Source organism: Portunus trituberculatus, unplaced genomic scaffold (assembly GCF_017591435.1).
Source record: "Portunus trituberculatus isolate SZX2019 unplaced genomic scaffold, ASM1759143v1 PGA_scaffold_452__1_contigs__length_1072529, whole genome shotgun sequence".
Classification (NCBI taxonomy): domain Eukaryota; kingdom Metazoa; phylum Arthropoda; class Malacostraca; order Decapoda; family Portunidae; genus Portunus; species Portunus trituberculatus.
This window is the reverse complement of record NW_025541620.1, coordinates 847,501-872,500: the sequence shown is the minus strand read 5'-3', so window position 1 is coordinate 872,500 and position 25,000 is coordinate 847,501. Positions and strand designations below refer to the sequence as shown.

Sequence of the window (25,000 nt, the reverse complement as noted above, 5' to 3'; positions counted from 1 at the left end):
GCTCAAGTTGTCACGTGTTTGGTTGTTTATCATTCTGTATGATTATGTTTATTTTATTTGGTCTCCCTCACTATCTCTTTCTTATTCTTTATACATTTCCTTAGTTATACTCTCTCTCTCTCTCTCTCTCTCTCTCTCTCTCTCTCTCTCTCTGTGTGTGTGTGTGTGTGTGTGGTGCACCTTAGTCGGGGAGTGGGCGGGGAGCACGGGATGTTTGGGGAGCTCCACACAGCTGTCTTCGCCTTATCTCTTTGTTTTCTCGACCTTGTCCTCCTTTGTCTCAAGAACAATGGAAACCAAATGGACCATTCCGGAACTGATGACGATAACCAGGCGACCCGATGCCCCACGGCTTCACAGAAAACAGGCGAACATTGGATTTGTCACTGTTAAAATGTAATTTTGAACCGAAGTGAGCATTTCGGCTCTCGCTGGCTCGCACCGCATTACTAATTGATCAATGACCTTCCTAGCTTATTTATTCACATGTGTTGTTATTACAAACCTGTGCTTGTCAAAGTGAAAAAGGATAAAGATAAAGACAGAAATAGAGAGTGAGATGTGCTCGAGCCAGATGGACAGTCGAGTTGAAGTGTCTATGAGGTGCATGAAATTTATAAAAACCTTTTATTAACTTCAGCGTTACACTCTAAGGTATGTTTCTCATCTACAGCCAGTCACCGCTGTTTAGGCTCGTGAGGTCACATGTATAGAAACTAAAGGAACGTTCGAGTTTAAAAGATTAAATTTTTTCAGTATATTACACCGTATATTTATCCTTGAATATTCTAACATCCTTAGTGTATTTTAGGTACCTATAGCAAATTATACCTGTAGGCAGAATTATGTGCCATCGTACGCATCTCTAGCAACAATAACAGAGGAGACATGTTCTCTCTTCTATGCATTTTCAGTTGAGGCCTTTTGCTGATGCATTTTATGAAATGAAATTTTGCAACGTCATTATTGACCAACGGTTCATCATTCATGATACGTTGTGTATATATATTGTTTAATTTTTGCTGTATGTCTTACATTTGTCTGATAAATCCTATTATGTATACATCTCCCTCGACAACTTTGACCTACTAAGCTTGCGATTCATAGTCAAACCCTCATCTCTGGATATGACTACCAATAGTGAGGTGAGATTCGAATCTTAGTATCAGTGCGTGATATCAAGAGGAACGTGCAGTCTTAAATTGTAGGCTTCCCCTTGGTTCGTGCCTTCTCCGATCAACGTGGAGTAACAGACACGGAAAAAAAAGGAAAACTTGCTAAGATCTGACAGAGAGTAGGAAAAGTATAAAGAAATTAATGAAAGCAAATTTAAAGAAAACTTTACTATGGTGTTAATTTGATTATTATCTGATAAACTGTGCAATAGCCTATATGTATTTTATTACAGAAGTCAGAAAATTCCAATTCTCTCGTTCTTCATATCCAGACAGGTCTCTCTCAGTACTGAAGAGGCGCCAAAATGCAACGATTCCTGATAGTTTCACTTGACCGCTCACTCTGGAACGATCCATTACCTACAATAAATTAACTTTCCTTTTTTGGGGTTCAGTTTTACGTTTTCATTTTCGAGTTTTGTGCTGTCATAAAGTTGCAAAAAAGTGTGTTGGACTGCAGTCCAAACAAACATTTAAAAGACAAATATTATAATATGAAAAAATGTTTTACTTTCTATCATTCTAAGGTGTGCTAAAATAGATCCATGGTATAAAGTGACACACTCACACACACACACACACTCACACACACACACACACACACACACACACACACACACACACACACACACACACACACACACACACACCGCGTAGTGCAGTGATTAGCACGCTCGACTCACAATCGAGAGGCCCGGGTTCGAATCCCGGCGCGGCGAGGCAAATGGGCAAGCCTTTTAATGTGAGGCCCCTGTTCACCTAGCAGTAAATAGATACGGGATGTAACTCGAGGGGTTGTGGCCTCGCTTTCCCGGTGTGTGGAGTGTGTTGTGGTCTCAGTCCTACCCGAAGATCGGTCTATGAGCTCTGAGCTCGCTCCGTAATGGGGAAGACTGGCGACCGAGGTGAATTACACAATATGGCATGATAAGACAAAGTTGGATAAGACACAACAGACAAGTGGGAAAGTTAACCTTGTAATTTGCCCTTATTTCTCTCACGATGAGGTCTTCGTAGAAAATACTTTCGCCACCTTACAACAGTTACTGAAAAAACGTACTTCGGATTTGCTTATATATATATATATATATATATATATATATATATATATATATATATATATATATATATATATATATATATATATATATATATATATATGTATTATGTGTATTACATCATTCACGCCCATAAATTACTAGAGTAGGTACTCACTGTGTCCTTTGTGACGTGTGATTAGTTTCATTTATCTTTCTCGGTTTTAATTTTTTTAATTTTTATTTTTATTTATACCATGTGGGCTTTTCACGGGAAATCCTGTCCACTCGGGCCGTGGGCAGGATTCGAACCCGTGCAATCGGACCCCAAAGCACACATTGGTCTATTCATTTTGTAGTGTGCGAGGCAGACAAATATCAGTGACATCATTCAATTATAGATCGACACGTGTCGGCCTTGAATGGTGTGGATATAGCGAAGCATGTGAATAACTGTAGGATGAAAATAAGTTAAGTGTTGTCAATTGTATATTTTAACATTTTTTTTATGGAATAGTGGAAGCTGGCCAAGGGCAACAAACAATTGATTGCCAGTTACCTAAAAAATTAAGAGAGTTAGCTAAAAATCTGGGACAAATGTCTAACCTCCCTCTTAAAAGAAGTCAAGTCTTAGTAAAATGGAAATACAGAAGCAGTTAGGGAGTTCCAGAGTTTACCAGTGAAAGGTATGAATGATTGAGAATACTGGTTAACTCTTGTATTAGAGGGTTGGACAGAATAGGGATGAGAGGAAGAAGAAAGCCTTGTGCAGCGAGACAGCAGGAGGAGGGGAGGCATGCAGTTAGCAAGATCAATAGAACAGTTAGCATGAAAATAGCGATAAAAGATAGAAAGAGATGCAACATTTCGGCGGTGAGAAAGAGGCTGAAGACAGTCAGTCAGAGGAGGGGAGTTGATGAGATGAAAAGCTTTTGATTCCACCCTATCTAATAAAGCTGTGTGAGTGGAAACCCCTCAAACATGCAACGAATACTTCATACAAGGACAAATAAGGCCCTTGTATAGAGTTAGCAGTTGCAGAGGCGAGAAAAACTGGCGGAGACGCCGTAGAACGCCCAACTTCATAGAAGCTGTTTTAGCAAGAGATGAGATGTGAAGTTTCCAGTTAAGATTATGAGTAAAGGACAGACCGAAGATATTTAGTGTGGAAGAGGGAGACAGTTGAGTGTCATTGAAGAAGAGGGGATAGTTGTCTGGAAGGTTGTGTCGAGTTGATAGATGGAGGAATTGAGTTTTGAGGCATTGAAAACTACTAAATTTTCTCTGCCCCAATCAGAAATCTTAGAAAGATCAGAAGTCAGGCGTTCTGTGGCGTCCCTGCGTGATCTGTTGACTTCCTGAAGGGTTGGTCGTCTCTGAAAGGACGTGGAAAGATGTAGGGTGGTATCATCAGCGTAGGAGTGGATAGGGCAAGAAGTTTGGTTAAGAAGGTCATTAATGAATAATAGAAAGAGAGTGGGTGATAGGACAGAACCCTGAGGAACACCACTATTAATAGATTTAGGAGAAGAACAGTGGCCGTCTACCACGGCTGCAATAGAACGGTCGGAAAGGAAACTTGAGATAAAGTTGCAGAGAGAAGGATAGAAACCGTAGGAGGGCAGTTTTGAAATCAAAGCTTTGTGCCAGACTCTATCAAAAGCTTTTGATATGTCTAACACGACAGCAAAAGTTTCACCGAAATCTCTAAAAGAGGATGACCAAGACTCAGTAAGGAAAGCCAGAAGATCACCAGTAGAGCGACCTTGACGGAAGCCATACTGGCGATCAGATAGAAGATTGTGAAGTGACAGATGTTTAAGAATCTTTCTATTCAGGATAGATTAAAAAACTTTACACAAGCAAGAGATTAAAGTTATAGGACGGTAGTTTGAGGGATTAGAACGGTTACCCTTTTTAGAAACGGTGAATGTAGGTAAACATCCAGTAAGAAGGAAAGGTAGAAGTCGATAGGAATAGTTGAAATAGTTGAAAGAGTTTGGCCAGGCAATGTGCAAACACGGAAGCACAGCTTTTGAAAAAAAAACAATAGTATGGACCCCATCAGGTCCATAACCATTCCGAGGGTTTAGGTCAGTGAGGGCATGGAAAACATCACTACGAAGAATCTCAACTGGAGGAGGAAAGAGAGGGACAAGCCCAGAATTATCCAGGGTGGAGTTGTTAGGAAAGGTCTGAGGGAAGAGTTCAGCTTTAGAGACAGATGAGATGTCACGTAAAGGAGGGAAAGATGAAGAAGTAAAGTTATTGGAGATGTTTTTGGCCAGACGCCAGAAGTCTCAAGGGGAGTTGGAGCTTGAGAGATTTTGACATTTTCTGTTTATGAAGGAGTGTTTGGAAAGTTGAAGAACAGACTTGGCATGATTCTGGGCAGAAATGTAAGGTGCATAAGATTCAGGAGATGGAAGGCTAAAGGACCTTTTCTGGGCAACCTTTCTATTATGTATAGCATGAGAACAGGCTGTATTAAACCAAGGCTTAGAAGGTTTAGGTTGAGAAAAAGAATGAGGAATGTACGCCTCCATGCCAGACACTATCACCTTTGTTATGCGTTCAGCACACAAAAATGGGTCTCTGACACGGAAACAGTAATCATTCCAAGGAAAATCACCATAATACCTCCTCAGGTCCCCCCAACTGGCAGAGGCAAAGCACTAGAGGCACCTCTGATTTGGAGGATCCTTAAGAGGAATTGGAGAAATAGGACAAGATGCAGATAAATTATGAGGTTGTGATCGGGAGATCGCAATGGAGGAGAGAGGGTAACTGCATAAGCATAAGGATTAGAGTTAAGGATTAGGTCAAGAATGTTGGGTGTATCTCCAAGATTGTTAGGAATACGAGTAAGATTCTGGAAATACAAACATATATATATATATATATATATATATATATATATATATATATATATATATATATATATATATATATATATATATAAACTCCTCTAGCAACAACCTGAACGTAAATGATGATGCACTTACCCAATTTTTCATCATAAAGGAAACACAAGTGCATGATACATACACATTATACTCAAATCGTTTAGGAAAGCATAATCATAGTACAAAAATAATAAGTGCATGAACATGAAACATAAACATCAATTCAAAATGAAAGGAATAAATACATCTATGAGAAGAAAACAATCCATGACTAATGCAGACGTCTCCTGTTATGGTTTGAGGAAGCAGCATAATACAATTCTGATATTATATGTTTATTTTATGTAAGAGGGGAAAACTGGCCAAAGGTAATATAAAAAAAAAAAAGGCACACATAGCTGCCAGTTCCCTTGCATGTCCAAAGGAATTGGGCAAAAAAAAAAAAAAGTGCTAAATGTCTTGAAACCTCCCTCTTAAATGAAGTCAAGTTGGAAATACAGAAGCAGGTAGGGAGTTCCAGAGTTTACTAGAGAAAGGTGTGAATAACTGAGAATACTGGTTAACTCTTGTATTTGAGAGTTGGACAGAGTTAGGGTGAGAGAAAGAAGTGAGCCTTGTGCAGCGAGGCCGCAGGAGGAATGTTGGCATGCAGTTACCAAGATCAATAGAGCAGTTAGCATTAAAATAGCGGTAGAAGATAGCAAGAGATACAACATTCCGGCGGTGAGAAAGAGTCTAAAGACAGTCAGCCAGAGGAGAGGAGTTGATAAGTTAATAAGATTTTGACTCCACCCTATTTAAGAGAACTGTGTGAATGGGAGCCCCCACACATGTGAAGAGTACTCCATACTCAGGCGGGTAAGGCTCTTGTACAGAGTTAGCAGTTGTTTGGGTGAGAAAAACTGGCGGAGGCGCCTCAGAACGCTTAAATTCACAGAAGCTGTTTTAGCAAAAGATGAGACTTGACGTTTCCGCTTTAGATTACAAGTAAATCAAGGACGGACCGAGGATATTCATTGTAGAAGAGGGGAGACAGCTAAGTGTCATTGAAGAAGAGGGGATAGTTTTCTGGAAGATTGTGTCGAGTTGATAAATGGAAAAATTGAGTTTTGAAGGATTCAACACTACTTAGGTTTCTCTGGCCCAATCAGGAATCTTAGAGGGATCAGAAGTCAGACGTTCTGTGGCGTTCCTGGGGGATCTGATGACTTTCTGAAGGTTTGGTCGTCTCTGAAAAGACGAGGAAAAGTGTATGGTGGTATCATCAGCATAGGAATGGATAGGGCAAGAAATTTGGTTAAGAAGATCATTAATGAACTATAGGTAGATAGTGGGTAACACGGGAGAACCCTGAGGGACATCAGTGCTAATAGATTTAGGAGAAGAACAGTGACCATCTACCACAGCGGCAGTAGAACGGTCGGAGAGGAAACTTAAGATAAAGTTGCAAAGAGGAGGATAGAAACCGTAGGAAGGTATTATTGAGATCAAAGCATTGTGCCAGACTGTATCAAAAGCTTTTGGTATGTCTAAAGCAACAGCGAATGTTTCACCAAAATATCTAAAAGAGGATGACCAAGAGTCAGTAAGGAGAGCCAGAAGATCACTAATAGAGCGGCCTTGACGGATCAGATAGAAGATTGTGAAGTGACAGATTTTTAAGAATTTTCCTATTGAGGATAGAGAGTGACTTTTGTGTCGAATCTCAATCATTCATCTCTTTCTCTGGTAAGCTCTGGAACTCCCTACCTGCTTTTGTGTTTTGAACTTCCAATGACTTGACTTCATTTAAGAGGGACATTTTTTGGCTAACTCTCTCAGACCTGTAAGGGGACTGGCAACTTATTGAATCTTTTTTTTTTTTTTTTTATGCTGCCCTTGGCCAGCTTTCCTCTTTAACATAAAAAAAAAATCTTCAGTGCCATCCGTTGTCCAGGTAAACAAAAGTGTATAGAGATGCCAGGAAAAGAAGGAAGAGGAAACTTAATGTCTGGAAAATTGTAGGACGGCAAACCAAATGGAACGATATTGTTATGCATGAGACTGTAAATTTATTCATGAGAAGAAATTACAATGTTTAAAGTCATGTATATTTAACAAGCCCTGCCAAACATCATCGCGTGATTGTGGGCTGAGAGTGAAGTTGGAGGATGATGAGGAAGGACGGTAGGGATGTAAGGAAGAATAATTGTGACTGGAACTTTTGTATCAGTGTTCATTAGATACTTTATATCCTCATAAGCTGTAGTGAAGCAGGCACGAATTCCTACGGTTTCCTGTAAGTGTTTTTCATGCATTGATCTAGGCACAGTGCAGTATGAATGGCTCTCCTGTGGTTTGCGTGGTTTGATGGTTCAGGCTATTTCTCACCACGCTGCCTAGGACGCCTTGGTTGTGCTGTCGGATACAGTCACAACTGCCTGGCTTATTCCCTGCTTGTCAGCATGAACTACATCGTCAAAGCATGGCCAGTAATTTCTCTTAATGTTTTTGATAGTTTAAGAAATATAGTACATGAAAGTTAGAGAAGCGGTCCTCTTGTGTAGGAGTTTTTTTTATGCAATCAGGTAATTCGATGACAGAAAGGTCTTGAAAATGAAGTATTGCATAGATTGCATAAGTTGTGAGAGAAAAAAGTTTAAGAACAAAGCAATGTCCTGATATAAATTCATAAAAGATGGCTACAGGCGATCGCCAAATCTCAAAGTCTGATGCTAACGAAAAGCTATTTTTACGTCTTGTAGCCTTCCAGCGTCCTTTCTCCCCGGACATCCAACTACAACTTTTCTCTTTTATTAACAAAGTTGTAGTTCTCAAGGGCTTTCCAACTGCTGTCATGTTCGCTCTCTCTCTTTCTCTGTGGCCTTTCTCTTCACACATCACTCATGATGCTGTTACTGAAAAATTGCTTTCGTGAGTACATCTTATATTGTGTGACTCATTGAGCAATTCACAGACCTTTTTTTTTTTTCTTGAAGGGGAAGGGAGAAAGTTTAAACCCCTCCACTGGAAGTGCATTAATCCAGCTTGTTCTCACTCTGACGCTTGTTATCATGTATCACTATCAACATCCTATATTTTTTTCCTGACAATCCTATATTTTTTTCCTGGCAGGCACTTGTGGAGGTGTGTGGCTGCCACTGTACAGAGACAGAAGGGAGAGGCGGGCAATCAATCCAGCAGGCCACAGGGGAACACACACACATCATCTAGCACCACTCACTACCAGATGAGCATGTTGACCATCGGAGAGAGTCACACTTCGCACCACACTCACCTTTGACTCACATACGCGTGGCAGGTATGAAAGTGACTAAAGTTGCTGCTCTAATCTGATGAAGAAAGGACCCCAGCTTCCTGCATCCACTTCTCTCTCTCTCTCTCTCTCTCTCTCTCTCTCTCTCTCTCTCTCTCTCTCTCTCTCTCTCTCTCTCTCTCTCTCTCTCCTCTCTCTCTCTCTCTCTCTCTCTCTCTCTCTCTCTCTCTCTCTCTCTCTCTCTCTCTCTCTCTCTCTCTCTCTCTCTCTCTCTCTCTCTCTCTCTCTCTCTCTCTCTCTCTCAAGTGCTTTTTCTATTGTCTTTATTATCTACCAATATTTTTTAAGAAAGATAGACTACATTTTTTTTTCAATTCAACTAAAGCACTGCACTGACCAGTTGATTACTTTTCAATATATAATTATTCTCTCTACATTTCTTCTAGATGACAACAAATTAAGAGTGAGGAAGATTTGATTCTGTAAATGTAATGAAAACTTGATAGGACCAAAAAACCGGTTAGCGTCATGTAGGAAAAGAAACTCTGATATGATAATACCGTCAGTGGCCTTCCCTTCACCAGCGGCTGTCGTCATCAATGGAGTCAGCGCTAACTAGCTAAAACAACAAAGGAGCAAGATAAACAGTAGTATACCTGCTTTTTTTCCGGACAGTGACTTCTATACTCGTCTGTCTGTCCTAAAGATCAAAAGGAAGGGAGAGGTGCGTCCTTTGGAGGCGCAGAAACGCTCCAGCAGAAAACACACAAGATTTTTGGGGAAGGAGAAGGTTAGATAGTGGCTTAGGAGGCGGGAGGGAGACAAAAGACGACGATGCTTGCCAGCACAGACGTAACCACTCAATTGGGGACGCTGTTTGTGCAAGTCCCATGGAGTCGCCTTACCTTGCATATCTGTCACCACTCCCTAATTTTTCTACCTATTTTATAATATTTTTTCTTAATATTGTTATCTTATTTTCTCAGTGGCACCATATGATGATGTCGCTGCGCTTAAATAAAGGATGACCGACAGGATAGCAACATGATACCTATTGTTCTTCGAGGAAGCCAGCTTCTGTTCTTGTCTCTGCTTCTCTTTCACTAATTTGCATTTCATCTTCATTTCTTGGTTTACTTAAGTTAGCTTCGTGTTCTTGTCTCCTGTCCTCAAAATACAGTTCCACATTAAGAATTGAATGTTGAGGGGAAAGAGTGCCGCAATGCGCCGTGTCGCCCGGGTGTTGGTGGACAAAAAAATACAAGTTTCATGACAATTCAATTACTGGTGGTATGATTATCCACACGAGCGAGTTAACACTGAACGGCTGAGTAGAATAATTCTTTTGATTTTTGTTTTGACTGAAAAACAAGGTGCATATTAAAACTGTGTGTGTGTGTGTGTGTGTGTGTGTGTGTGTGTGTGTGTGTGTGTGTGTGTGTGTGTGCGTGCCTGCGTGTGCGTGGGCTACGGATGTCCCTGAGCTTTTTCACGTCGTTTATGATTTTAGGGTTTATTTTCCTCTATGATATATGTACTTATATCTTTTTTTTTTTTTTTTTTTAAGTGCATGACTTTTGCTCTCTGGTGATTGGGTTTGCTGTGCTTTGCAAGTTTCAATTATCTGGATTCTCAAATTCTCCTTCCCATACGAATCCGATGAGCAGGATTTCCCCTGTGAAATGCTAGATCCCTGAACAGGACACTTGTGCAAAGAGTGTATCTCTGAGCGGTAAAGTGAATTATCGTGTAAGTAATGAAATTTTGTCTCTGATGAGGCGTTCCTTCAGATTGAGTAAGAAAAAATAGGAAATGTGAATATAAGTACGAATAATGATAAAAAAGAAATACTAAAGGATAAGTCAAACATTCGTGGCATATTGCGCTTCAGTAAAGAGAAAAAGGTTGAACAAAAGAAGTTCGAGAAAGATTGCCTCATTGATCAAACAGCAGACGGAAAAGAACAGTGATAAAAGTTATGCTCAAGATTTTTTATGTCCAGAATGAAGCACGTGCTGGTCATCTGTTACTCATTGTCCACACACACACACACACACACACACACACACACACACACACACACACACACACACACACACACACACAAACACACACATACACACAAGCATGCACGCATACACACACACACACACACACACACCCGGTAGCTTAGCGGTTAGAGCGCTGGCTTCACAAGCCAGAGGACCGGGGTTCGATTCCCCGGCCGGGTGGAGATATTTGGGTGTGTCTTCTTTCACGTGTAGCCACTGTTCACCTAGCAGTGAGTAGGTACGGGATGTAAATCGAGGAGTTGTGACCTTGTTGTCCCGGTGTGTGGTGTGTGCCTCTCAGGGCTATCTGAAGATCGGAAATAATGAGCTCTTGAGCTCGTTCCGTAGGGTAACGTCTGGCTGTCTCGTCAGAGACTGCAGCAGATCAAACAGTGAAACACACGCACACACATACACACACAAGCACGCACGCACACACACACACACACACACACACACCTCCAAGGGAGGAAGGAGTGTGGTGCGGCCCATTAAAGTGATCACATCTACCGTAAGGAAGGGGCGGAAGGTTGAGGAGAGGGAATACAAACACTTCGAAGTTCCGCGCGTGTGGTATAGTCTTCCCTCTCTCCTCCTTTCCAACGTGACATCACTGGCGAACAAGATGGACGAGTTGATAGTGTCAGTGAGATCTAACTGTGCAGACATTGTGGCGATCACGGAGGCGTGGCAGATAACTCCTGAGGTGTGTATGATTCAAGATTTCCAGCTGTTCCACCACCTCAGGAATCAACGCAGGGGGGGAGGAGTGGCCCTGTTTTGCCGCTCTGACCTCAGCCCCTCACACCTACACGTCGACGTCCCCGCCGGATTGGAGGCCCTGTGGGTGAGGGTTACCCCCTGCCACCCCGCAACACAGCCTCCATCATTGTGTGTGTTGTCTACCACCCTCCACGGGCCGCCACTGCACGGTTGCTCACTGATCACATCATCGAGACTGCTGATGCTCTACGGGTGAGATTTCCTGCTGCCAAGCTGGTAATCTGTGGGGACTTCAACCGCTTGGATATCAGTGAAATCCTGCACCAGCTACACCTCACCCAGGTCGTGGACTTCCCACCCACCACCAGTCCACCCTCGACCTTATCATGACAGACCTGAGCCAGCAGTACTCGCCTCCCAAGCCACTCCCCCCCATGGGACGCAGCACCCACCTCTCCATCCTGTGGACACCCACCCCCACCACCTCGGTTCCCAGGTCAACTGTCACCAGATCCCACAGGCCCATGCCTGACTCCGCCATGAGGGAATTTGGGCAGTGGCTAACACATCACCCGTGGACCGAGGTACTGGAGGTGGAAGACGTCCACACAAAATGGCGGAACTACTTCACTACCACAACGGAAGCGTTCCACCACTACTTTCCCACCAAGGACATCACAGTGGACCCATCTGATGCCCCTTGGATGACGCCCTGCATCAAACGACTCCTTCGTCAGCGTGACAGGGCTTTCCACTCTAGCCCTGACCAGTACAGGAGTTTAAGGAACAGAGTTATCAGGAAATTAAAAAGCCAAGGCAAGCTACTACCCAGACAAAATTCACCATCTCAAGCTTACTAACAACAGACAGTGGTACGACAAGATTAAGTCTTTGTGTGGTTTACAAAAGCAAGCCTCTTCTCTTCCCTGTGTTTCACACCTTTCACCTGACAGCGCGGCCGAAGAGATTAACGGTCACTTCGCTGCGATCTGTCAGACACTCCCTCCCCTTCACTCCACTACTCTCCCAGCCTACCTCCCTGCCTCCTCCCCTCCACCCCTTGTCCAGGAGGTTGATGTTTACAGGAAGCTTCTTAAATTTAAACTAAACAGATCCACCACTCCCACTGACCTCCCCATCAAAATTTACAGAGAATTTGCCCCAGAACTTGCCACACCCTTTGCTCTATCATCAATGCCTCCCTTTCTCAACATTCCTGCCCCGATGACTGGAAGACATCTTACGTCACCCCCCTCCCCAAAATTTCTAATCCACAGTCACTGAATGATCTAAGACCAGTCGCCATCACCCCTATACCCAGCCTTATCTGTGAAGATTTTGTGTTCGACTGGGCCTATAACAAAATTTGTAACTCTATTGACACACAACAATTTGGCAATATTAAATCCACCTCCACATCTCACTACCTTGTCAGCTTCCTGGAATTCGTCCACAGCCACCTGGACAAACGCAACACTTCTCTAGCTATTGCTTTTGTGGACTTCAGAAAGGCCTTTGATCTTGTTGATCACACTGTTGTGATTGTTACGTTCACCGGTTAAACTGGTAAGATTGGCATCGGAGAGCCGGTGAAAAATAACAATAAAAAAAACACTGCAGGTTCAACTGGTGAGGAAATGCAAAAGGGGGTAACTTTAAAAAGCTACTTTAATAACCCATGATGAAATTGACACATATATAACAAGAAACATGAGACACAGATATATAACATGAAACACAGGAAAATGACATACACATATACATATAACACAGTAATAAATACAACAATAAAGAACCCAACTTAATACCTAACAATAATCCTAATCCTATATAGAGGCAATGTGGAAAACACGGACGAGGGGAAGTGATACTTATGCGGTGTCGCAGTGGTGAAATGCTGGGTGATGGTTGATCCCACGGCAGAACCAAGAGGCGTTGTGTTCACTGGTTGAGGCTTGGATCTCAACTGCCAATCCAGAAAACCAAGAGCTGGCTCAACACTTTCGGTTGAGTCGAAAGGGCCGCGTGAATCCAACTTCGGGACAGTAGCCGGGCTTCATGAAACGGTGACGTGGAAGGTTCACGAGACGGTGGCGTGGAAGGTTCACGAGACGGTGACGTGGAAGGGAGGCGGAGAGGTGGCGAACGAGGTAACAAGCGGAGGAGGTGATGGTAGTAATGCATGTTACGGGCGGGCTGTAACATTTCCTCCCCCCTAAGACCTCCGTAATGGGCTCATGAAGGAGGTGAGACGGGAGATCTTGATAAGGCGTCGGCGATGATGTTGTCCACCCCCACCACCAGACACAGCACCTCGCAAAGGAAGAACCTGCAGAAGCTTGAAGCGCACATCGGAGGAGACGATGACGAGGAGGCGATACACGAGCCAGACAGCGGTGATGGTGGTGAGAGAGACCAGCCAGAACCAGATGAAAATGTAGATCTTCTCGTTGATGATGTTAACCGCCAGCACACACATGGTGTCGTGGGTCTCGATGGTTCCCGAAGGGCCGAACTTCCTGAAGGTGCACTTGGTGACTCTGGGGAAGATGCGTGTCATGGGATCGATGCGCTTCTCGGGGTCCATGTCAGGGAAGTTGATGACCTCCGTGCCGTAGGTGAGGAAGGTGCCGCCCAGGAACAGGTCGGTGAAGTAGATGTTGCCCTCCAAGTCCTGAGTTATGTAATTTATAGCCTCTGGAAGGTGGCGGGAGCATTAGACACGCAAAGGGCATCACTGGTATTGGTATAGTCCGAAGGAGTGATGAAGGCGGATATTATTTGGGCCTCGTCCGAGAGGGGAATCTGGTAGTAACCTTTAAGCAAGTCTATAGTGGTTACAAATTTGGCTACTCCTATACTATCTATAAGGTCCTCTATCAAGGGCAATGGGTAGGAGTCTGGCAATAACTTTTAAGATCAGACTGTTGTGAAGGTGTTAAGGAAAGAAACACCTCATCAAGGTTGGACATGATTTGGCTGTTTGAGGGGCGTCCTTTAGGTGACGAGAAGAGGAATTCGATGTCGGACTCTTCCTCGGGGGCACAGGACCAGACTCCTTCCTATCAGACATACAGGTACAGCGCGAGACAAGTCGTCCTCTGGTTCTCTGGAGTGGTAAGGTTTCATTAGATTAATATGAACAAGTTGGGAATCCTTACGACGGTCAGGAGTGTGGACCACATAATTTAATGGACTTAGTTTTTGAGCCACAACATAAGGTCCCATGAACTTACTGTGAAGAGCATTGCCTGGAGTGGGGAGAAAAGTAAAACCTTGTCTCCTGGTTTGAAACTTCTCATGACAGATTTGGGAAGAGAATTCTGTTGCATTTTAGTTTGAGATTTGAGGAAGTTTGATTTAGCAAAAGATCTGACTTCACTGATTTTATTCTTAAGGTTACTGATGTAGTCAGACACACTGGGGCTTGAAGGAGTATTTTGAGTAAACCATTGATCCTTTAATATTTTGAGAGGCCCCCTGATCTGTCTACCATAGAGTAATTCAAAAGGGAGTAACCTAAAGAATCTTGAGGAGATTCTCTTAAAGCGAAGAGAAGGAAAGAAATACTTTCATCCCAGTCTCCTTGATGCTCCAAGCAATACTTCTTCATCATGGATTTTAATGTTTGGTGAAACCGCTCCAGACAGCCTTGGGATTGGGGTGGTAAGCCGAGGAGGTAACATGGTCGATGTTTAGCTCATTCACTATCTGTTGGAAAAATGGCTAGTGAAATTGCTACCCTTGTCAGACTGAATTTGTTTTGGAATTCCTACCGAGGTGAAAAATGTATTAGATGTTTTACAATGGTCTTTGATGTGATGTTCTTAAGAGGGAATGCTTCAGGGTACCTGGTAGTGGGATCCATGAGGGTTAACAAATACTGATTCCCTCGTTTGGTTTTGGGTAAGGGCCCTACGCAGTCTAGTATGATCTTTTCGAAGGGCTCCGTCTGAACTGGAATAGGCGTCAGAGGAGCTGGCACAAGGCGTTCGTTAGGCTTACCCACAACTTGACATATGTGACATGTTTTTACATAGTGTGACACATCCTTTTTCATTCCTGGCCAAAAAAATGTTGAAGAGCCTTCTTGTAGGTTTTTGGATGCCTAGATGACCTGACAATCCATCATGAGCTAGTTCTATAATGGCTGGTCTTACAGACAAGGGATGACAACTTGATGTGTTTCTGACCAGGTGTCTAGTTGTTTCAGTTCAGGAGGTCTGTAGGCACGCATCAGGACTCCTTCCTGATAATAAAAACAAGGCAATTTAGACATATCCTTTGTCTCACTGGCCACATGTCTGATCTTAGCCAAAGTGAGATCCTGTTCCTGAGCATTAATCAAATTCTCCTTTGAAATGATGTCATTATACAAGTTGTCAGTAGAGGCAATCATTGGTGGAGGAGGTGATGAAAGGGCAGGGGACTTGGACTGAGACCTGGTGACTGCACACACTGGGAAGAAGTGAGGGATGTTTCGTCCAGGGTCTTAGTGGGACTTTCTGTTAAGGGAGAATCAAGAACAATTAAGTTTGGAACAGCCAAGTTACCCGCAAGATCATTACCCAGTACAAGATGTACCCCGGTACTGGCAGTTCACCAGGTTTAATGGCTACCTCAACCTCTCCTGAAATGAACGGGCACTGTAAGCTAATATTAGCCAAAGGATAGGAGAGCTGTGATTCGAGACCTGTAAGGATCACCTTCTCCCAGTGAAAGCCTGTTTGATGTTAGGGATGACATCTTCCCTTAAGATGGATTGGGCAGCACCTGTATCACGCAGAACCTTGATATTTATTGCCTTGTCTTTACCATCAGTCAGGACACTTTACCTTGATACATGTACGAGTCATAAAGTTCTAGAGGAGAGTTGACAGGGTTAGCTAGGGCCACTGGTTTCTTGTTCTCAAATGTGTTAGGTCTAGGGACACAAAAGAAAATTGACGTTGAGAACCCTTGCAATTTGGGTGTCTACATTTCTGGATCGTGTGACCTGGCTTCTTACAGTATGTACACCAGGGGGAATTATATGCATTTGGCGAGAATCCGGTTGGCTTACCACCCGCGCCCCAAAACCTTCCCCAAAGGAGGACCTAACATTAGACAGTGAACCACGACCTCTACTACCCAGGGATCCCATCAACAAAGCAAACGCATCAGCCACTTTAGCGGCAGACATAAGATCACTCTCTCCCCGTTCTTCCACATGCCTCAGAATATTAAATGGTAACTTGTTCTTCCATTCTTCCAGGACCATTAGATTGAGCAACTCCGAAAAGGTGGTAATGTTAAGGGCGGCTAACCATTTCTTAAATTGTCTTAGTTTCTCACTAGCGAATTCAACATAGGTGTGAGACTCTGGTTTCACATACTTTCGAAACTGCTGTCTGTATCCATCAGAAGTGATAGAGTAGGCGTCTAGAATGTTACCTTTGATCTCTTCATATTCTACCTCATCACTAAGGCCGTTGTATACCCTATAAGCTTTTCCTACTAGCTTAGGGACAAGGAGAGACACCCACTGATCCTTGGGCCATTTATTCCTATGAGCAATGCTCTCAAAAGCGCGAAATGACCCGTCAACATCAGATTCATCAAAAGGGGGAACTAGCGGAGCAGCTGTAGCAGGATTAAAGCTTGCTAACTGTTTCTTTATATCTATTTCTTCCCTCTAAACTTAGCGTCATTTCGTAGGGCTAACTCCTGAATTTCTAACTCTTTCTCCTGCCTTCTAAGTTGTAACTGAAATTCTCTCTTCTTTCTTCTTGTAGTTTTTCTGCCTGTAGTTGCTGCCTGTAGTTGCATTTGTTTTTGCCTGTAGTTGCATTTGTTTTCATGCATCCGGTATTCTAGTTTAAGCTTCTCAATTTCCCATTGACTTATCCTACTCTTATCCTGTTCTTCCTGGGGACTGTGTATTATAGTCCTCGTAGAGGCTGACATGGGAGTTAACTCTTCTATGGCATTTCCTAGCAACTGACCTTCTTGCACTAGATGTTCAACAACTACATTCTTAATGACCTCTTTAGTCATCTGAGACGTGATGGGAACATCAAAATGTTTAGCGATGGCTTTCCATTGGTCCTTCTTTATATTAGCATATTTAAGTTGTTCCAGAGAAGGGTCGGCACAAAATCTTCAACGTTAAACTGAGCGGAAGCCATATTAAATAGATGTTAAACCACAACAAAAAAATGATAAGCGAATTACTTAAGTGAGGAACTTGGCAGAGTGATAATAAAGGCAACCTTGGAAATTACCTAGATTATACTTAAGTAAACACTTATGAGTACAATCACTAATGAGGGGTAAACTAGAGAGTTACGGCATTAAGAGGGATCCGGATTACTCTAGTTACGAGACTTGAGAGTGAGGAGCGAATTGTACTGAGACTTGTTATTGATAAGGAGGCGGATTAGTCTGAGAGACTAGTTAAAATGGCCGATTCTAACTAGCGAGAAAAATGATCCGCGAAGTGAGGGCATTGAGGGTTCGCATGAACATATGATGATCCCAACACTTGGATAACACTTATTACACACCTGCCTATGTGCAAAAATAGAGATAAGTGCTATCGGTGAACACGCCTTTCTACCTGGTTTCCTGCTCTACCACTGCTATGCGATACCAATGAAAGTCACGAAGCACGTTTAACCCAAAAGGAGCCACTTGAACGCACAAAGGTAAATTTAAACCACACGCAGAGTAAGTCACAGAAAAAACACATCAGAGTCACAACACCACAGAAACACAAGCAATCACAGAAAAAAGTCACTGGAAAAATGGAACACTGAACATGGGTTATAATGGTCCTGTCACGGTCGCCAATTGTTACGTTCACCGGTTAAACTGGTAAGATTGGCATCGGAGAGCCGGTGAACAATAACAATAAAAAAAACACTGCAGGTTCAACTGGTGAGGAAATGCAAAGGGGTCACTTTAAAAGCTACTTTAATAACCCATAATGAAATTGACACATATATAACAAGAAACATGAAACACAGATATATAACATGAAACACAGGAAAATGACATACACATATACATATAACACAGTAATAAATACAACAATAAAGAACCCAACTTAATACCTAACAATAATCCTAATCCTATATAGAGGCAATGTGGAAAACACGGACGAGGGAAGTGATACTTATGCGGTGTCGCAGTGGTGAAATGCTGGGTGATGGTTGATCCCACGGCAGAACCAAGAGGCGTTGTGTTCACTGGTTGAGGCTTGGATCTCAACTGCCAATCCAGAAAACCAAGAGCTGGCTCAACACTTTCGGTTGAGTCGAAAGGGGCCGCGTGAATCCAACTTCGGGACAGTAGCCGGGCTTCATGAAACGGTGACGTGGAAGGTTCACGAGACGGTGGCGTGGCAGGTTCACGAGACGATGACGTGGAAGGGGAGGCGGAGAGGTGGCGAACGAGGTAACAAGCGGAGGAGGTGATGGTAGTAATGCATGTTACGGGCGGGCCGTAACATGATAAATAAAGCCATCACTCTGGGTCTCTCTCCCTACCTGATAGCGTGGCTGGCAGACTTCCTCACGGGAAGGCGTCAGGCCGTTCGTTATCAGGGCTCTGTCAGGGGACCAAGATGGGTCCACTGTGTTTCCTCATCCTTATCAACGATGCTCTCGTCCACACCCCCCCACCGCTGGAAGTATGTGGACGACTGCACCGTGGGCGTACCCGTCAACAACACCAACCCAGACTTCTCAGCACTGCAGTCCACTCTAAACCAACTACAGACGTGGACGGAGGACAACAAAATGACCATCAACCACACCAAGACCGTGGTGATGCACATTTGTACCTCCACAGCAGCAGTCCCCCCTCCCCAGTTATCTGTGGGCCCTCACTCCCTCCAGGTGGTCCGCAGCACCAAGCTTCTAGGTGTCTTGGTGGATGATCAGTTAACATGGAAGCAGCATGTTTCCAACATCATCAGGTCAGCCTCATATAAAATCTATTTACTGCGCCGACTCAGGTCCCTGGGAGCACCGGCAGATGAGCTGAGGGGAGTGTACCTCACCTTTATACTCCCTAAGCTCATGTACGCCGCCCCAGCGTGGTCCTCCTCCCTGAACCTCACACAACGACAACAGCTGGAGAGGGTTCAGAGGAGGGCGTTCAGGGTCATCCTTGGGCCTGCCTACAGGTCCTACGAGGACGCCCTGACCTGCCTGAGTCTGCCGAGGCTGGCCACAAGACACCAGGAAGCCTTGGAAAATTTGGGGAAGGACTGCTGCGTCATCCACGTCTCCGCCACCTGCTACCACCAGACGTGCCTCCCCCTGCTCGCGCCACCCGACACCATAATCGCGTGGCGCCTTTGAGAGCACCGCGCACGGATCGGTACCAACTTAGCGCGGTGCCCACTATTGTGCGAGCTTTAAATAAATAAGTGAATTTCTAGGTTAAGTTTATCCATAGTTAGGTTAAGCATTTTTAGTTCATTGTGGTAATGTCCCCCCTGTACATTTTCAGTGTATTTTTTACATTGCCTAACTAATAAACCGTTTATTATTATTATTATTATTATTATTACACACACATACACACACGCGCGCGCCCCCGGTAACAGTGGTTAGAGCGCTGGCTTCACAAGCCAGAGGACCGATTCGATTCCCCGGCCGGGTGGAGATATTTGGGTGTGTCTCCTTTCACGTGTAGCCCCTGTTCACCTAGCAGTGAGTAGGTACGGGATGTAAAATCGAGGAGTTGTGTCCTTGTTGTCCCGGTGTGTGGTGTGTGCCTGGTCTCAGGCCTATCCGAAGATCGGAAATAATGAGCTCTGAGCTCGTTCCGTAGGGTAACGTCTGGCTGTCTCGTCAGAGACTACAGCAGATCAAACAGTGAAACACACACACACACACACACACACACACACACACACACACACACACACACACACACACACACACACACCGGTGTGTGTTGTGTGTTGATGTGGTCTCAGTCTTACCCGAAGATCGGTCTATGAGATATGAGCTCGCTCCGTAATGGGGAAGACTGGCTGGATGACCTGCAGACGACGTAGGTGAATTACACACACCATTGTATCGAAACTTCTGTCAAAAGACTTATATCACTTTGAAAGTGTACCGTAGTTTTTTTTGCTTATATAATTTCGTAATTTTTAAGAATTTACATATATAAGATATAACTGAACGCCACCATTTGCAATTCAGTTTAATTAGCGCTTGCTTGACCGTGTTCAGCCGCGACACGTAGGTCGGAAAAAAGACAAAATAAATAGATAGTTGCGACCGTATATTTGTGGTGGGGATTTACTATTGTTTCATTGTGATGGCTGTAAACAATAAGCATCTGCTGTGTGCGCCTGAAGAGAGCAAGGAGGAAGAGGCTGGAGCTATGAGTGAAAAGCTCGTCTTGAGGAGGATGAGAATGCTAAAAAGTGTTAGGCAGAGGAAAGGAAGAGAATAGCTTGTTACTTAGTCATTTATATCCTTTAGTTGACGCTTGGCCTCATGGTTTGTTCATTCACACAAAAGCCATGCCATGGAATCACATTATTCTTACGTAAATTGAAATAATGTTACAAACTAATTCAGGTCGTTGCTGTTTTGTAGTGTCAACATATTTGAAAATACTCTTAGTAACATACTGATTTTAGTCTGTGGTGTTTAACGAAAATTTCTGTTCCTGCCATTAAGGTAAAAATTGCGCAGTAATTTCATATCATCACAACATTTATAAATTTATTATTTTGTGAATGTGTTCCTCGGTGCGTGGACATATTGCAAAACTTCTCAGCCCTAATGGCTGCTGAGATGCTGTGTTCACGCCATTCATCAGCCACTAAGAAATAATAAATTCACAATTTTTATAGTGCATTGAAACCAACAGGCTGGCACACACACATATAGCAAAAAAAGTAGTAAGATAATGAATTTCCCCCCTTCCCCACACACAGTGGTTAGCGCACCGACTCACAGTCGTGAGGACCCGAGTTCGAATTCCGGGTCAGGTCAGAAGGTTTGGCAGACTTAGAAAACTTTCTAGTATTGCCCCTGTTCACCTAGCAGTGATTAGGTACCTGTAGCGTAAGTCGGAAGTTGTGACCCGCTGTTAGGTAGGAGAAATAAATTCCGAATGAAAATACACCGGACATGGCTCATTAGGTTGATCTAAAAGCCAAGTTGTCGAAGTGTAAGCTACCTCTTTGTAGTTGGGTATAGACTTAAGATATATGTTAGTTGTGATATGTGAAGATTCATCTGTAAGGCTGTAATATAAGTAAACCGAAATATTATATTATTATTACGCACACACACACTCACTGGATATGGTGAGATTCTCGCCTCGCTCGTGAGCTGAACGTTACTGTGTCTCTGAGCAGGAGGATGGCGAACGTAATGTGTAAAACATGCTCTTTCTCAAGGATAAAAGCTTACGATCAGAAGCTCAGTACGTGATCTTTAATATAGTCAGTGAATTATACACGTGCGCCTGAAACTTGATTCTATTGTTTTTATGTTCGTACTCTATTCAATTAAGAAGATATATTCAAGTATTGTCACAATTTCACAGCACTCGTTTAGACTGTAGCCAAATGTGATGGAAGGTGTAAAGTCTCATCGATCGCGAAGATATCACTCGTATCTGATTACTAGTAGTGAGACATTACAGATGTATACTGTCTGATATTTTTAGTTGACTATTTAGAATTATTGATTTTTCCCTTATACGCTTATACAAATACTTTCATCGGCCTCAGAAATGAAATATTAGAAATGAAGATCTGAATAATGTTTTTCTCACTGATGATACAGAATCCTGTTTAAATATCATTGGAATCATACAATCTCTTGAAAATTACAATAATTTCCAGTAAGGGATGTGAAAAGTAAGATATTTGATGGTGAAAACTTTAGGAATGTAGTGCATAGACAGAGGCTGCTTAGAACCACTCTTACCGGACTGCTGCTTGCAGGGAAAGTGGTATAGGAGAAGTTGTTGCTTTTTTGTGTGTGTGTGGTGGTGCGTGGAGCCCATTCTCACAGAAGACGTGTGACTGAATGCCTGAACCCAGGGTTGCCAGGTCCCGCAATATTTCATTGGCTGCTGTGCTCATGATTTTTGGCATTTTATGGCAATTTTTTTTTCGAAAATGGCAGAGTTTATGGCACTTATCAAGGGAAAGAGAAAATTAAAATAAAAAATTACAATCCTTTATTTAAAATAAATATTAAATCTTTTCAAATTATAAAAAAAAACTTTACCTGTTTAAAAGCGATAATCCTTTATTGAAAATAATGCTACTGTTTTGGGCTGATATTAACACACACACACACACACACACACACACACACACACACACACACACTTATTCCTGCAAAATTTCAGAAATTAATTCAACATCATCAAATGTATCAGCATCATCTTCATTTGTATCATGTGCATACATACTTGAATTGAATCTATTTACCATCTCTTCTGTTACAACAAAATCCTTGCAACAAAAATTATTCAACATCAGGTGTGATCTAATAATCATCAAAATGCTTTTTAATAACTTGTGCCCCATCTTATTTCTTACCTTAGTCTTTGCAAGGGTAGCCTGACTAAAAACTCTCTCAACATATGCATTTGAAATAGGTAGGCATAACTTATCTAAGACTAATTTTGCCAAAGTTCTGAAGCAGCACGTACCTGTTGCATTCTTAAAGTTATAAACATTACACCAAAAATTTGTCTGATCTTTAATGTCAATCCCAAGATTTGTCCAATCACACAATCATGCTTCAAGCAATCTACAAAAGTTCTTAATTAACCTGACACACAAATCACGAGGAATATTGTTCCTCTTCAGTAGCTTCTGATATCTTACCTTGAAATTCTTTCATCCAGTACCCTGATAAAGGTTTCGTTTTCGGCATACCGATGATCAACAGTGACACAGCCGTAGGAAAGCCTTGACATCAAATAAGAAACTGAGTAGATCGAGTCAGTCAACCCTCCTCTCCTGGGGCTCATACATGTTCTATACGCGAATGACGCGATACGGGTATGATTTTTGGTTCCAGTCATATACACGCAATTGTAATTTTTGGCATTTCATGGCAACTCTGCGACAAAGATTGGCATTTTTATGGCACCATTATACTACTGCCAAAGAAAAAAGGCATATTTTCGAAAAATGTTAAATTTATGGCAAAAAATGCCATTTTTGGCACGTTCTGGCAACCCTGCCTGAACCCACTTGCAGACTGTCTGTGGCCTGTATATACATGATTGGTCAATCAAGTCAGGGCCGAGTAGGAGTTGTATTATTTCCGATCCCATATTACTTTTACAAATGATATTCATCTTCTAATTACTAGCATATAGATTTAGTTACACAAACCTGTGAATAAATCATAAAAACTTAATAAAATGAGGGAAGATGCAAGAGTCCATCAGACTTACACGTGGCAGTCCCTGTATGAACATACCTACCTTATTCCATCTATCATCCCCATCTATATTTTTTGTTTAATATTCTTTTAAAGCTTCCTATTGATTTAGCACTAACAATATGATTACTGAGTCCGTTCCATTCATAAACTACTCTATTAGAGAACCAGTTCCTTTCCATTTATTTTTTAACCCTTAAATTTCTTAAGCTTGAACCCTCCGACATCGGTCCTCTTAACCTACCACACCCTCACCTCGCCCATCTCAGCATGATCTGAATCAGACCGCACCTCACACAGCATTTTATAGTTAAGTATTTCTTGTGATTGCTATAAATAACTACTCGTGCTTTACCATCGCTCGAATTAACACTAACTTCATAACTAGAACCACTTTCCTTCGGAGGAAAACACTATCCCTTAGTGGTGTTTGTACGGGATCCCGTGATACCAACTGTTGTGGCCTCATGGTTATAAGACAAGTCAATCCATCACTTCTCGTGGGATTCTATCTATTTATCTCCTTATTTGCGCTTGGTCAACATGTTTCACTCTTACATGATTTTACTTGTGCGTGCCTCGTGTGCTTGTGTGTGTGTGTCTCTGTGTGTGTGTGTGTATGTGTGTAATAATAATAATGATAATAATAATAATATTCCGGTTTATTTGAATGGCAGCTAGTACAGGTACAGAGCTGAAAATCCTACATATTGAATGAACTTATACATGTATATATTCTTATATTCTAACAATCATACTTTATAAGTCTACACAACCACCATGTTGGCACCTGACATATGGTGCGTGGCAGCTATTTAACGGCCCCGGGGGCATATTTACCAAGTCTGGAAGGGTTCGTCCCGGGACGAAATTAGAGCCAATCATAGCGCGAGCTGACTATGACGTCTCCATAACGTCGCCAGAGAGCGAGGAAGTGACGGAAAAATCATACTTACCTGGCACAGGAGTCACTGATCATGAAGGCGATGCTCTCAGGAAGAGGCTGTGTATTTAGTCCTTAAATTCTTAAATGTGTGTGTGTGCTGTGTGTGTGTGTGTGTGTGTGTGTGTGTGTGTGTGTGTGTGTGTGAGAGAGAGAGAGAGAGAGAGAGAGAGAGAGAGAGAGAGAGAGAGAGAGAGAGAGAGAGAGAGAGAGAGTTGTCTCCATAGAAGTGTATAATTCTAAGGCTAATTTAATCAAAGAAACAAAGACTTTCGATATTTAACATGCATATGGTAACATTATTGATAGTTAGTGTAATGTAGCACAACACTGGAATACAGTGCATAAACAATATTCCCTTGTGAAGGTTGAAAAATCTGCTGGTAACATTTTGCCTTTCCGCCTTCGGGGTCTATTTTTATTCAGTGCTGATGTCTAAGTAAGTTGTGTATATGCACTAAAATATTGATATTCACTA

General features: G+C 42.6%; 1 protein-coding gene across 4 annotated transcripts in view; it reads right to left on the bottom strand.

The window, feature by feature from the left end:
* Window positions 1-22,192, bottom strand: part of LOC123500626 (solute carrier family 23 member 2-like) — a 40,345-nt gene extending 18,153 nt beyond the window's left edge. Inside the window, exons 1-2 of one of the 4 annotated variants that reach the window (XM_045249288.1) lie at window positions 22,101-22,192; window positions 6,247-6,348 (exon numbers count right to left, since the gene is read on the bottom strand). Coding sequence is in view for 1 of the 4 variants with exons in the window: in XM_045249286.1 (XP_045105221.1) it covers window positions 22,101-22,179 (79 nt within the window). In the remaining 3 variants the exon portion in view is untranslated. Of the gene's footprint in view, window positions 1-6,246; window positions 6,349-21,464; window positions 21,518-22,100 lie in introns of those variants that run through there. The other 3 variants (XM_045249287.1, XM_045249286.1, XM_045249289.1) reach the window with 3 other exon arrangements.
* Window positions 22,193-25,000: the final 2,808 nt, after the last annotated feature.